The 15,761-nt window shown below is 37.1% G+C and overlaps 3 protein-coding genes across 6 annotated transcripts in view; 2 read left to right on the forward strand and 1 right to left on the reverse strand.

Moving 5' to 3' along the window:
- Window positions 1–15,761, forward strand: part of LOC125836542 (nuclear transcription factor Y subunit A-7-like) — a 158,952-nt gene that overhangs the window by 48,594 nt on the left and 94,597 nt on the right. The window lies entirely within an intron of this gene.
- LOC125836534 (uncharacterized) lies at window positions 560–10,333 on the forward strand. Its single transcript, XM_049515708.1, has 7 exons — window positions 560–662; window positions 2,331–3,596; window positions 6,420–6,480; window positions 6,573–6,691; window positions 7,178–7,268; window positions 8,193–8,240; window positions 9,716–10,333. Exons 2-7 carry the CDS (start codon window positions 2,458–2,460, stop codon window positions 9,794–9,796), a joined length of 1,539 nt encoding a protein of 512 aa, XP_049371665.1. The 5' UTR covers window positions 560–662; window positions 2,331–2,457; the 3' UTR covers window positions 9,797–10,333.
- Window positions 12,102–15,197, reverse strand: LOC125836532 (probable receptor-like protein kinase At1g30570). Its single transcript, XM_049515706.1, has one exon. The coding sequence runs from the start codon at window positions 15,071–15,073 to the stop codon at window positions 12,467–12,469; it is 2,607 nt and encodes an 868-aa protein (XP_049371663.1). The 5' UTR covers window positions 15,074–15,197; the 3' UTR covers window positions 12,102–12,466.

Genomic DNA, 15,761 nt, shown 5'->3' on the forward strand with positions numbered 1-15,761 from the left:
TTTCAATGACAAGAACAGAAAACACACACATCTAAATAACAAGAGCATAAAGAGATTCAATAGAAGAGGTACACAAATCAAACTAGTAAATTGATTATGTTAAAATTTGGTAGTGAGAAATTATAATTGAACCAAATCTCGATATAAATATCTGAAATATCAACTAAGATATTAATTAACCGTTAAGTATGAAATGTTTTTTTTTAAAAGGTTAGTGTTAACAACGAACACTCTCCTCCAGACAAAGCCAGATCGTTATAGTGAATAATGAGTTGATTCACGGAATCATTATGAGATTGCAATGAAATTACATGATATTATTCGTGTCAGTTTTAAAGTATTAACGACTTAACTGAATGTTACAGAATACGTGTATACTGACTATGTTCTTTAACAATAAATTATCAAATTTAGATTTCCCAATCTTTTTAGATCGGAATATCAAATCTTGTAAAAAAAAAGTCGATTACACTCTCATCGGAAAAGCTATCATAAATGACATAGTTGCCCTTTGGTAATAAATAGGAGGACACTATAAGATTGTAGTATTATAGTTATTCCAAGACTTCCTTTGGTCGAGGCCCTCTGTGCCACTTCCTCCATCTCCGCCAGTGCCGCACTTGGTTTCTCCTGCGGTTTTTCATCTTCACTTTCAACCAAAGGTCCATTCTTGAATTGTATTTAACTTTTTTTTGTTTCAAATTCCCCTTTCCCTTTTCTCATATGCTGTACCCTTTTGAAATTTTGATGTTTTTTTGCATTGTAAATAGTTAGATTCAAAGCATCTATAGTCCATTGTTGATTATTCTGGTTATGCAATGGTGTTTGATATAATTTGCTTTGTGAATGTCTGTTAATGTTATAGAAATACTGCTATAGGTGAATCAGAATTTGTGGGTGACTCTCTATTATCAATTTTTGTGTAGGTTAATAGGGTTTTGTTTGATTTTTTTTGTTGGTAGATGTTTACCTTGGTTTCTTGATTCATGTGATTTCTGATGGCTCTTTGTTTCTTGATTTTGTTTTGATTTGTGATAGTTTGTTAGATATCTGTCTAGTTGCTAGTTGTTCCCTTTGGTGGGCAATCTATAACCCAAAAACCACATTGACTGCTGTGGTATGTCAACCTAAACTTATTTGGACCTATAACTATAGATATCAGTGTGGGTTCTTTGTTGGAAAACACAATGGTGGATTATTTGATTGAATTGAAACTTGAAAGGGAAATTGCTAAAGCTCTCACCATGTTAAATGAAACCATCATTTGCCCTTTTTGTATACATGTCTTAAGGATATACATGGGTATGAGTAATTTGTGTGGATCCTTCAAATCACACTGAAACTTCCTAAAAGTTTTAATGTACCTGTACCTGATACATACTCCATGCCAGACCCAATGGGAGATAGCTCTTTCATATATGCCTGATAGATTTAATGTTCCATTAGGAAAACGAGGACATGACAACGTTTGATAGCCTATAAACTTGTTGTCACTTGTCATGAACCAGACAACTGAATGGTATTGCGACGGGACATCTCGCTTGTAATCGTGTAAACCAGGTTGCGAATATATGGGACCTAGTTTCCCACAAGCAATATGTTTACACACTTTGAAGGCCTTAGTCTTAATGGATCCCGTCCCTGAACCAAATGACTGCTATTGAAGGAGCACTATGTGTGTGACCAAAAGCTTTTATGTAATGAAAATTGGAAACAGCCACAAAATTAGTATCGACACCTATACTAAGTGAAAAGAAAAAGTACAAGTATGACAAGTTATCTACTAAAACAAATGTAATAGATACCATTCCCACTGTTTCATTTTATGTAGCATTCTTTCTTTTTTAGTCCGGTCCAAAAGAATAGGACCTTTCTATATATGGGAACTCCTTAACTTTAAAAATCCCATAATGAGATGCTCTTATAGTCTCATGCCCACATGGTACGATTAGGGCCATAAGTTCTAAGGGTGCTTTTAATCCCTAACAGAAGTCTTCCCTTCTTTCCTAAACTTCGTGCCTAGTCAAACATAACCACATAAAATGAAACATACAGAGTGATTGATTTACATATTTTCATGTAACTTCATTGTCCATTTTGGGGGACGCGTGTTCTTTTTTTTCCCACACACATGGCTTTATCAGTTGTGATTTCCTTCTTATGCATGTCTATTATTATGTGTTCTTACATGATTTTTGAGAAATCCTACTTATCTTTCCTTTTTAGGGCTGCATTCATCCAATATCCTGTAGTCTGAGCAGTAGCATTCCACTTTATATTGATTGATGTTTTGTTCGTCATCTCATTGCAAGTTTCTTCTTTATGATCAGGGAGAACAACAACAACAAAAAAGCTCTGATACTTAATTTGATTGGCTGTATAGGAGCATATCATTTTGGTGGATGTACTCATAAGCAAGAGAAAGATAATTCCATATTAGTGTGTGGCTCAATTGATATGCTGATACAAAATTATCTTTCTGGTTGCAAAAAAACTTCTTTTGCAACCTCTTTCTCATCTGAGATCACGAAACGAGCTTCATGTGACCAGGGTTCTGGTGCTGAATTGTCAGAAATGAGTCCAGAAAAAGATAAATGTCCTCTTGTTGTCTGTATAGAATCTGATTCAAAGGATGGTGATCCTTGTTCCTTAAACAGTCTAGATGGTCCACGACCTTCAACTTTGAGTGCCATGTCTGGAAGTTCAAAGCCCATAGTATATCGTAGGAAAAAGTTCAAAAGGAACCCTCTTCCTACTTTCTTCATTGAACCATCAGCTGAAGTTAGGCCTAGCAATGGATGTCCTTCTGAGCTCTGTTCTGAAGTCCATTCAGGAACTTTGAAGCAAGGCATAATTGCTGCTGAGAAATTAGCTACTGCAACTCCTGTTCTTCTGCCTGCTGAGTGTAACAGAGGAAACCTTCTATCTAAATCAAATTCTTGTGATGGTAGGCCTGAAGGGGAAGAGCAGTGCTCTGAAGCAGCATCAAGAAGTGATATGCAAAGGACTTCAAATGTTTGCATAAATGATAGCCATTCGTCATCAAAGTGTAATTTGGACTTTGGGTCTTCTTCGTTGAAGACGGTTGTGGATGATGCTGGTGAGTGCTCCTCATCTGGTGCTTTATTTCCTGAAAGATTGGGTGATAATATGCCAGAAAAGGATATATGCACAGCAATTCTTAGAGGTTATGGGTTGCTTGAAAAAGTTGTGGTTACAAAGCTCCAAGCATCCACAGAAGACTTTTATACCAGTTCTGACAACTGCTGTTTAATCTCATGCAAAGCCTGTGATTGTTCAGAATCTACAGTGAAGATGCTAATATGTGATAATTGTGATGATGCATATCATTTATCGTGCTGCAAACCCCATATAAAGATAGCACCTGAGGATGAGTGGTTTTGCCAAACTTGTTTGATAAAGAAGCAGAAATTGCTCAAGAAATCATCTTGTAATGAGAGTTCTAGCAATTCTCCATCTGAAGGTGTATCAGGACCTACAGCTCTCATGTTGAAGGACACCGGTTATAGAACTCGTGTTCGTATTAGCAAAAAGTATCAAGCTGAGATTCCTGACTGGACAGGTCCAGTGACAGAGTACGTTCTACACATCTATCTTTTTTTTTATTGTTGTGGATCTTCTTATTGACTTAAGGGAAGTGAAAATGACAACTAGCTTTAAATGGTTTTGCCATGTAGGCAGATAAAACATGATGGGGTATCTCTCATTCTGTTTCTACCTTCTGTAACAGTTTGTACTTATCATTTTCAGTTGTTATGTCTTATGATTTAATATAGATTATAGATTATAGATATGATGGAGGAGTCCAACTTACAAGTAGTTACAACATAGAGAATTTACACTAAAACATGTTGCTACAAGTACTCTTTTGTCGATGCTAACGTGGGAATTGCATTACACAACAAAATTTTCACTAATCTTCGCAAGGGAATTGCCTAATCCCTTAGACATCTTCTGTTTCTTTCATTCCATGCTGCCACACGAGCTTTGACAGAGCTATTTCCCTTGTTCCTGTTCTCCATCTCTTCTTTTGGAGCTTCCATTATAATAGAATCTCATTGATGGTTCTTGACATCACCATTTGATACCAAACATACCGTACATGTTAACCTATTCACAATAGTACAATTGCATAGTCAAGTACTAAGTAGTTAACATCCTCTTTCAGTTCCTTTACATTAGGCCGAATCTTCGACAAACACCTAAACTTGTTCAAGCATTTCATACAGCTAACTAAACTAAGTCTATTACATATTGAACACTTGGCATATGCCCAAACTGTACCTACACAACACATATTGCAGATATAGTACATAACATGGTTATTGATAATGAGCGCTTGAACATGTTAGAAAATGAGTTGTCATGGACTTTATTCTTCCTCATTTTATTCTTTTCTCACTCCTCTCAACAAATAAGACCTGTCCCATCATTTTTCATGCTTTCATCCCTCCAACCCCCGCTGACCCACTTCATCCATCAACACACGATCCAGCCCTTCTCTTTTCTCTCTCTCTCTCTCTCTCTCTCTATATATATATATATATATATATATATATACACACACAGCCACCATAGTACACAAACACCACAATGCCACTCACACACTACTCTCTCTATTTTTTGTTGCATCTCTGTTGAATGCCATATTCAAAAAGCCACCACCTTCAGCCGCCCAATCTGTTTGCTCCTTTCATTGGATAAGAGAAACAAAAGCGAGACCTTTGACAATTAAGAGAGGTATTTCTCCACTCCAAGCGATTGGGGTGCCACCTCTTTCCCCTACAATGACAGGGAAATATTGTCCAATTGATAAGTTAGAAGGTGATAAAATTTCTCCGGTTCAAGTCCTCTGTTAAGTGTAAATGAATAAAGCAACAGTCGTGATAGAGTGCAAAGAAGAGGGTTATTTAGCTATGATTCTTCGTGGAGAGGAAGCAATCGGTATCAAAGTTGGGGAGTTGATTTCCCTTACAGTTGAAGGAAGATTGTATTGCAAAATTTAGTGACTACCAGGATTCAAATCAGATTCTATGTCTACTTTCTCAAAAAAAATCAGATTCTATGTCTTCAAATTTGATTGTCCTACCACAAAAGGGAGAAAAGATAAATGGAGAAGAAGAGAGGAAGAAGAAGGGGGGATGTTTTTTCTTAGCTCTTAGATGTAGGTGGGTCTGGATTCAATAGTGGAAAGATAAGAGAAGGAATTGTCTTTTAGGGAAGAAAGATAACACATAGTGAAGTGGGTTGAGAATAATGAGGTCTCAGGCTCACATCAGTGGAGAGACAAAAACACTAGGAGATTTCTTCCACTTGTCCGAACCTCAGAGGATAGAGTTACCCATCACCTATGGTGGTGTGAGGTAGCAGGTACCTTGTGGAACTAGTCGAGGTATGCACAAGTTGGTCCGGCTACCACAATTATTAGAAAAAGATGAACGGGGAGGGGAGTTGGAAAAATAATTTTTTTCCCTTTTTGGATTAGAAGTTTTTTTTTTTTGTGGGATTTTTTGGGTTTAAGAGCTACATGTCTTTCTTCCAAGGCTTCTTTGTCACATCTGTGTGTAAACTGCTCACACTCTATTTTCTTGATTGTTTCAGCATGTGTCTAATAGGCAAAATTTGAGCACAAGTAGTTTAGATGGCTAGATGAAAAATTCGGACAAGTTTCGATGTTGTCTATGTATTCACCGTTAACATTAAGCATCAATTGACTTAAATGGTCCTCCCCAAATTCTTTGCTGTAATGATGGCACCCAATCAGCTCTCCATGTGAAAAAGCACTTTTCCATCGGTGTTTTCCGGATTCATCATTTTCAGTTGTCATCTGTGTTACTTGGTTTATGTATGAATCACTCCTGGTTTTCTCATAGGATCTACCTAATGAAACTCTCTACGCAAAGAAAGAAATCTTTGGAGATAATTTTTTCTTTAAAGGAACTTTGTAATGTCTCTAAAATGTTCAAAGCCTGTGGTGGCAAGTTTCGTGCATCTACAACTCAAAATTCTGTTGGTATTTTTTTCATTTATCTCATAACCTATAATTCTATACCTGCTAGTGCTAGCACATCTTATCTAAAGTCCTAAACTTAAGTATGATTCTTGAATGCTTGGTGGAATATTAATTCTCAGGAGTTCAGCTCAAGAAAAATGTATTAGTGTTAGTGGGGGTAACTATGGCATGTTCATGTTTATTTATCTCTTAATACCATGGAAACCTTATTATGCTCACAGGTTTCGTGCTTCATATGTTCTGATAAGTTTTACTCTAATTTATGAAAATCTTGCGTATAGGAATGCTATTAATATTTACTGTTATGATATTGTTATCTATTTGAGCTGTTTGTATCTTTTGAGTGTGCCTGCTGCATTGGTTTTGATGAAGAGATTTGATGCAGTGAGGCTGGTTGTAGTGGTGAACCATTTGAAATCAGACCTTCAGAGAATCTCTGCTTGCGTGTAAGTTCCACTCCTGAAATTTATCTTTCCATACAGCTGCCTGCTCAGTTCTAGGAAAAATTATTTACGAATAACCAAATTATATTGTTCAGGAACAATCTTCTAACGAACATTTGAGGATTAGTTCTATTGGCAATTGGCTTCAGTGCCGGCAGGTCATTGAAGGTTTTGGGAAACGTGTGGATGGAAGTATCTGTGGGAAATGGCGAAGGTAATGAGCCTGCCCTTTGCACTTTTACTATTGAATTGTTTTGCTCCAGCTTTAGGTATTTCAAGCGGATGCTGCTAATTTTGGGCTGTTTCATTAAAATAGTTTCAGCTCTCGGAAATGGACACCATTACATGTCTTGGTCAAATTAATTTGCATGTTCCCTTTATTATTTTCCTCTATTAATGAGAAGGAACTCCAAAAGAGGAAAAGGAAAACCCCTGCAACTTGATGTCCCTCCTGAATTTTTAAGTTCTACCTTCGACCTATGATATAAGACCCATGAGATAAAAGCCATATCAGTAGTTTGATAAGAAAAGTACTGAGATCAGTGAGAAGTGAAAGTGGTTGTAGAAAGGGAAGTTCATGTATTAAAAGGGAAGTTCACTTATCAAGGAATCCAGCATGATATTTATGTTTTTTTGTCTTGGTGTTCTAATTTTTATCTATTCAAGATGCCCAATCTGCAATTTGGTGTTGTCATGACAGGGCCCCACTATTTGAAGTTCAAACAGAAAAATGGGAGTGCTTTCGTTCTGTCCTTTGGGATCCAGCTCACGCCGATTGTGCTGTACCTCAAGTATGTGAGTTTTTTTCAGTCCAGATGTTGTGTTCAACATCTTATCTTCAACTTAACTCATTAACTTGATTCATTCCTTCCCCATTACCATTCCTCGCTCTATGTTTTCTTTTCTTCCCCATCCCCAAACTTGCTTCTGTACGAGATAGATCTATTGCATTTTGTCTTTGTTAGTTTGGAGAATTAGTTTCTTGTTGAGATTAAGACGTTTGCTTCCAAAGTTGTCCAGCTGTTGCACAGATTTTATGCTGGCATGTGTAAGCAAGAAATATTTATATCTTTGAGTTTATGTTGAAGAATCATTCAAGTGCTATAATAGCTTCAGTGTTTTTCATCATCATCTCGGGGAAGATGCTTACTGTAATAGTAAGTGCGGCCATTATCCCTCTTTTGGGCTAGTATATTTGCTATGTTCGATTATCTTGCAACACTCTTCTCGTGTCCCTAAAAAGATGGAGGTTTATACTGAAACATATACAGTAATATTTAAACTAAGCTTTTGCTGTGGACTCTTACATGTCTGGAATGATTAAGCCTTTGATACTCTGAATGATTTCTCTAGAAGCAATGAAGTACATGTGGATTGAAAATCATACTAGTGCCATAACACGGTCATCAAAAAAATAGTCCTACAAGTGCCATAACATTGATATTATTGCATTGCTGCTTGTTTTTACTGATCTTTGGGTTTTTCATTTGCTATATTGCCCATTTCATTGAGATCTATCCTTATTAATAACAACAACAACATACCCAGTGTAACCCAACAAGTGGGATATTGGGAGGGTGGTGTGTACGCATCCTTACCCCTACCTTGTGAAGGTAGAGAGGCTGTTTCCACTAGACTCTTGGCTCAAGTAAAGCATACAATATTTCTTAAATTGTTTTTCTGATCGCTGTTCTTTGTCTCTCACTCTGGCTCAGGAACTAGAGACGGAGGAAGTTCTGAAGCAATTGAAGTATATGGAGATGGTATATCAGCAAACCTTATTATATCACTCTTTTCCTGTTTTGATAAAGGGATGAATCACTTATATACTTTATTTAGCAAGAGGTGTAGGTAATAAATAATATAATACAAAAGATCGACCCCATCAGCCAAATTATATACATGACTAAAAAATTTCTGTCTTCTGGTGTGTTACATTCTTCTAAAATTGAAAAATTCTTTTCAATTGCTGTTATGTTTCTCAACTATTTCTGTTACATTATCTGTTTAGTAAATGAGTTAATGCAAAGTCACAGCACTTCTCTATTTCCTTTGTACTCGATGGGGTTTCTGCAAGCTACTGTTTTTGTATTCCGCTGTCTGTCTCTTGTACACCAAGGTGTTCGTTCCTTTTGTTATTAAAATAGTTTTCTAGTTGAAGAAGATATATCTAAACTTTCTTTGGTGATTGTATTAGATACTATCCATCTTTTCCTATTTCTCTTTTAGTGGAGTTAGGTCTTATTCTCCAACGAGTTGCCTCCCTGTGCACAAATGGAACCCTGCAGGATTCTGGCCCCTCTATACTATTAGACAGCTCAAAGTCTGAGATGTGCTGTAGTAAACTAGTTGTGCAGAGTCCCCATTTACTACTATTGTACAAGACAAACAGCAAAGAGAAACTAGGATTTAGGCTTTGCGCAACATGGTTTCCTTGGTCATGTTACCAGTTTCAAAAAAACTAGTAATATGGTTTCCTTGGACAAGGAAAAATAAGTTGGATTTTGGTAACTGCTTTATCTCTCTCATTTGATAATGCATGACCAAAGACGAGATATGTGTGTCACAATTAAAGAAAGATTTTTATGTAACTACTTCGGGTTACCCAGGACATCACCTTAGATAGGAGGGTATGGAGCACGCGTAGTAAGGTAGAAGGTTAGTAGGCAGTGGAGTGTTGTCTTGCTTTTCGTGGGTTTAGGTTTGTCGGTGTTTGTTGTTGTACTAGTTGTATTATTGTACTTCTTGCTTTTGATATCTATCATTGTTTGTTGTTTATTGACTTTCAATTATCGCACTATTTTGTGTTCTTGTTCCTTTCTTGTAGGATTTGTACTGCTTCGCTTGTTAATTGCTATGTTTTCTTATTCTTTGTACTTGGATTTGCTACACTTAAGACGATGGTCTTTCGGAAATATCTCTACCTCCACGAGGTAGTGGTAAGGTCCGCGTACTCTCTACTCTCCCCAGACCCCACTTGTGGGATTCCACTGGATATGTTGTTGTAACTTTTTAGTATAGTTTTATTTACTATTTTTTTCCTTTATGAACAGAATATCTAAATTGTCGGAAAAGGGGGTGCCCATTTTAAGTAGTGAATTACTGGTGGTGGATCCTTGTCCTACAAATGATCTGTGTCATTTTCCCTTACAATTGTTGTTTAATGTACATTGTATACTTTCTAGACTAACTTATGAAGGTATAGAATATTGAACCTAGTGTTGTTCCTTCTGTTTAGTTGAAACCCCGGCTGGCAGTTAAGAGGCGCAAATTGAATCAAACCTCAGGTGCTGGCTCACAGTTCTTGACAAAGAAATGAGAAGATACAGGCATCATGTACGGAAATGTTCATCTTGTACATTTAAGCATAAAAATTTTGGACAATTGGAGTTGTACTACATGAGATTTTCATCACAGTATGCTGATGTAATTGCTTCAGAAACATAATTGTACAATTTAGAAGGTGCAAGGAATCAGCTGCAAACTCGACTTGATCTTTCCTGGCTTCACTTCATCACAGCACGTTGATGTAATTGCTTCAGAAACATAATTGTACAATTTAGTAGGTGCAAGGAATCAGCTGCAAACTCCTTGATCTTTCCTGGCTTCACTTCATCTCTTAGTCCATCTATCTCTTCTCTTTACGAGGCATTTACATTTTCGCATTGTCAGGGCTGACAAATTAACATTTCACTTTCTTCACCCTTATGTCACATTTTTGTAATGCCTTGATGAATTTGTGAGGCCCTGGTTTAGTCATTGCAGAATAGAGAGCAGGTTGTGAGGATATGGGGAATTTGTACTCGTGATGACTTTATGTTAGTGCATATTTATGTTTCTATTTTTCTCTCTGGTATAGGTATTTTATGGACAGAAAATAGCAGTATTTGTTTGCAGCTTCCAGCAAAGCAATCTCTCTCTCTCTCTAGAATTTGTCATTACTGTTCACCGCATATTTGGCATCTCTGTCACTCTTCCAGGTTAGAAACTTATGGTTCTGCCCTTGTATCCTAACAAAGGGTCCAGTCCAATTTGAACTCAAGTCAGCCTTTGTGATATGAAGGTGCTGAGTGGAAGGGCCGTCTTTCAACGAATAAAAGTTGCTCTATAGAGGTAACATGCTGTGATACTGATCTTTATGAGTCTGCGCTTGTTGTTTGTTACATTTGGTTACTGAATGAGTAAAGGATAGTGATCATATGTCTTGATGGCCAATTTTTAACCTGTGGGGCATCTTGTTTCACCATGATCCAATTATTTGTAGAGTAATCCACAAGAATGATGAATGACAGTGGAAGATTTAGAGTTGGTATTGAGCAATTCTTCACTCACTTGTGGGGTAAATGAAAGGGAATTTCATCAAAATAGCTGTCTTCTGAAAGAAAGAAGTGTCGAATTTTAATTAGCCCAATTCAAGTTGGAAAAATAGAAAGACAAACAAATTGAACTTGGCCCAGTGGTGGGCAAAACGTCAACATTGTATCTAGATTAAACGTATCGATTTTTTTTTGCACGTACAACCATCAAACCAAAGATTTAAGCGGTGCTTGCTTGATTAGGTAGGAAGTACCATATTATGTTGTTCTTACATGATGCAATTGGAGTAGAATCACTTTTCGTTAATAGGTTAAAAAATCCATAATTCTTCAAGAAGACAAAAATTGCATTAGAATCGCTTTTTGTTATTAGGTTTAGGAATTCGTAATTCTTGGGGAAGACGGATTAACCCGGATCCCAAAATTGAAGTCAAGAAGACAATTGTATAAATTCCTAGAGCTCAAGATCTTTGATGTACTGTGATAATAGTTTAAAAATTCAGGTGGAACATTGATAACCCTTCTAAAATTTATCAATTAATTTCATCCAAACACTAGACACTTGAACTATGATCAATTCCAATTAAACATCTAACATGATAAAGTATTCTTATTAAACACTTCACACTCAAATCATGGAAAAGCTTTTGCTTGTTCTTATGTCCCCATTACGTAGATAAGTTAACCACTTAAAATAAGTCACATCCTTTGACTATATGAATTAGCCTCAATAAGTCGTATAAACCTTAGCATGTTCCAATTGAGGTTGATGTGTATAATAAAAGGAGGTGACATATTTTATATGGTTAACCTATCTACACAATAGAAGCTTGAGAGCAATGCCCAAAAAGCTTTTCCAAATTTTCAACTGAAAGTGTGTAATAAGAACACTTTATCATGTGTTTATGTGCTCAATTAGAATATACCGTAGTTCGTGTTTTAAAATGAATTTTACTGACAAATTTAAGGGACTACCAATGTATTCCGCTTTAAATCATGTCCTCATCATGGCTCTTTCAACCACAATAATACTCTCTTAGGGTCAGTATATGTGATCTCTTCTGCAGCTAAATATTCTTTGACACCATAAGTCAAGAGTCATGATCAAGAAAGTGAAACTTTTAGAGCACTTACATAACCTCATAAAACCATACAACTATGGATATCAAAATTATAGAATCCACCTAAAAAAGTAACTGTGTTATGATCAGTTTTTTATCCATATCAGTGATATCCACTTTCTTCAATCTAAGATTCAAAATGCAGGCAGCAAAGAAATTTGGACATATAACTGTTTGAGAGGAAATGTGCCATCAAACAAGATTTCATATTTCCATTGAAATAGAAGTGAAATATATATTACATTCCAATTCATCAACTTAGTGGCATTCTATCAAACATGAAGTACATACAATAATAAAAGAATCACTAAATCCTGAGCAACAAGGATTCAGCAGGAAAAAGATTTAAGTCTAATCTGAGTAAAAGAATACAGCATGAAGGTATTACCAAGATCTTCACATTTTCCATTCTAAGCTCTTTATGCTTAATGAGCACTGTCGAAGCTGATTGAGGTTATCGTGAAGTCCTCACAGACGCATGTGACAAAAATGGAAAGAATTCAGGCCTATAACGGTCCAGACATTACAATCAACTGTCTGTTGTTTTGGATCTCACCTTCCGTTTTGACCGAGAAATTGTGAAAAATCATCTACTCCATTAGCCATGGCATCTGTAGTGCCACTGGTACTTGTTGCAGGTTCACCCTCTTCTTTGTTTTTTGATTCAACATGAGTCTGGTCTTCAGAAGTTTCAGTTCCTCTCTCCTCAACAGTCTCTAGAACACGAATATCAGAAGCAGAGTCTTCCCCTGCATTCTTCCGCAGCCAAGCCTCATGAATTTGCAAAACATATTCCAGATGCCATAGGACTTCTCCCATTGTTGGTCTCAACTTTCCCTCGTCTGACAGACATTTCTCAGCAATTTCTCCAAATTTCATCAACGATTCTGTGGAATATTGTCCTGCGAGTTGTTCGTCAATGATGGTTTCAAGAGATCTTTTTCGTTGAAACCGCATTGCCCATTCTGCAAGATTGATCTGATCTCTTGGTAAGCTTGGATTTATAACAGGGCGTGCACATATAACTTCAAACAGCACAACCCCAAAGGAGTAAACATCAGATTTCTCAGTCAACTGCTGCCGCCTGAAATACTCAGGATCCAGATAACCAAAACTTCCTTTCACTGCTGTACTGACATGAGTATGCTCCAAAGAAGGGCCAGTTTTAGACAGCCCAAAATCAGCCATTTTCGCCACAAAATTCTCGTCTAACAATATGTTGGTTGTCTTGATATCCCTATGGATAATTCCCCGCTCTGACCCTGTGTGAAGGTAATGCAGACCACGAGCTGAACCAATGCACGCCTCTAGTCTTTGCTTCCAGCTTAGGGATGGTAGATCACTGCCAAAGAGATGACTCCTGAGAGTTCCATTGGCCATGTACTCATAGACCAAAATCATTTCATTCTGTTCATCACAGAAACCTATCATGGAGACCAAATGCCTATGCCTTAGCTTAGAAAGCATTTCGATTTCTGTTTCAAATTCTTTCAGTCCTTGCTGAGATTGAGGATTGGCTCGCTTGATTGCAGCAAGGGTGCCATCATCGAGTTCTGCTTTGAAAACCTTACCAAATCCTCCCACTCCAATCACTAAGCTTTCATCAAAGTTGTTTGTAGCTCCTTTAATCTCTGCTAGAGTAAACCGCCTTCCAGATCTTAAAGTTCCAAGATTTTGATATTGTATAGATCCCTTACCATTACCAGTATTGGTCACAGCAGCTGCATGAAGGAATAAAGGCCTCCATCCAGGTGAGGTTTTCTTTGTGTCATCTTTGCTACTCTGCCTTCTACACAGCCATATAATAAGCATGACTAATCCTGCAAGAAAGATAATGGATGCAACACCTGCTCCAATTCCAACCCACAGGATTAAATTTTTTGAAGTCGATTTTTCTGGAACATCCTCATATTTCTGTATATAGGCAAGATTACCATTCCGACTCAACTTGAAAACCTCCAAACCATTCAAAAGAGCATCAGTGCCTGCAGAACCAGTCGTTGTATCTGGACCAAGTTGAACCCAGAGACTGCTGCTTTTCGAGGATATCGCATCAAAGTAATCCTCATGGTATGCCTTGTTCATTCCCCCAGCTCTTGAGAAAATGTCGTAGTTGTCTGCTGCAGTTTTGTTATTTATATAAATTTTGAAGATCCTTTGATTTGGTTTATTATAGTCAAACTCACAGAAATGTAAGCGGATTACATAATCAAAATCTGGATCCACATCCAATTTCCATGACATGTTCAACCGCTTCTCCATGACATCTGTGTTGCTCATAATTCTTGCTGTTTCATACACAAGAAGCGGAGCAACAGAGGTGTCATTCGGGGAAGCATAAGTAATGTTGGAATGGTTTTTGGCTTCTGAACCTGCATCTGCGATGATCATATAGCTTGAATCCGCCTCCCACTTCCTCCTGAACCCTGAATCTTGAGTGGATTTAATTGCTGAACCACCAATGTTCAACCTGTACATAGTCTGAATCCCTCGTTTACTCAAATTTAAAGAACTGTTAGCACCATTGCCACCAACTTTACTGATGGAGACAACAAATAGCTTATCAGTCACAGGGATGATCTCAATGGCATTAACAAATCCAAACGAATCCTTATTCGGAATAAACTCGAGCACAAAGACATCGATATCAGAAGTCACAAAATACTCCTTCACCAATGAAAAGATACTGGAGTTGCCTCCAGAACCTTCCAAGAGCGAGTTCTTGAGCAAAATCTCACCAGCAACATTAAACTCTGAAACCAACTTCAAATCATTTGCAGCAACAGCAAAATATGACTCATTCGCATCGCGATTCCCAAATGTAAAGGGATAGAAATGGAGCCTAAGGAAATAACTACCAGGTGATCCTTTGAAAGTATAGTTAAAATTTTCCGAAAAAAATCTGGCAGTTTTGTAGAGTGACTCATAAGATGGATCACCAGTAAATGAGTCAGTAGATGCCTCAATACCTGATGAACTCAAAGTGACATTACTACCAGGATCAGAATCACCTATCCATTTGCTACCATCTGCATTCACACTAGAATTTGTACCACAATTTACCAGAAAAGTCTTTGTTTGAGCTTCCCCAATTTCAACAAACACAACTAATGCCAAAAGAGGAATTATCACAAACACCTCCCTCCCTTTGACTTTCATAACTTCACTATCCCCCAATAAGGCAATAACTCCCCCAAAAGTTTCTTCCCTTTTTTGATACTACCTACACACTCTTCCAAATTCAATTACAAAACTAAAAACCCCAAAACCCCACCAGTAATTGTTTCAAAACTAGACAAATTCTCAAATAAGAAAAACCCCTTACTTTCTACCCCAAAACCAAAAACAATCTATATATCTCAAGAAACATCAAAAGTGAAGCATAAACATTAAAAGAATACCTTCACAAATCTATCTCTCATAGGCAACTCAAAAAGCTTCAACAACATGAGAAATTAACCAAACCCAGCAAGAATATGTCTTCAAAATGAACACCTTCAGTGCAGGGAAAACCGCAAATCAGCAAACAGATCTGAGGCCAATAAAATGGTCAAAATCCAATCTTGGAGACAATGGTAAGCAAAAAAGAAGAAAAAAACTCAATTTTTCAAGAATGGTGAAGAATTAAGTCTTTAACAGATCACCTAAAAATGGTGATTATAGGGAAAAGAGTTCACTTTTTTTTTTAGATAATAAAGGAAGATGGGTAGGCTGGAATTATTTGAAACAGACTGGAAGCATTCATATATTGCACCGTCTCTCACGTCAACATCATTATCTCTATACTATTTTATTACTCTTTCTTGTAACTGCTTCTAACAGCCATTTTCTTAAGAGTTTAAACTTT

Source organism: Solanum verrucosum, unplaced genomic scaffold (assembly GCF_900185275.1).
Source record: "Solanum verrucosum unplaced genomic scaffold, falcon-dt-bn FXZP01000278.1, whole genome shotgun sequence".
NCBI classification, from domain to species: Eukaryota; Viridiplantae; Streptophyta; class Magnoliopsida; order Solanales; family Solanaceae; genus Solanum; species Solanum verrucosum.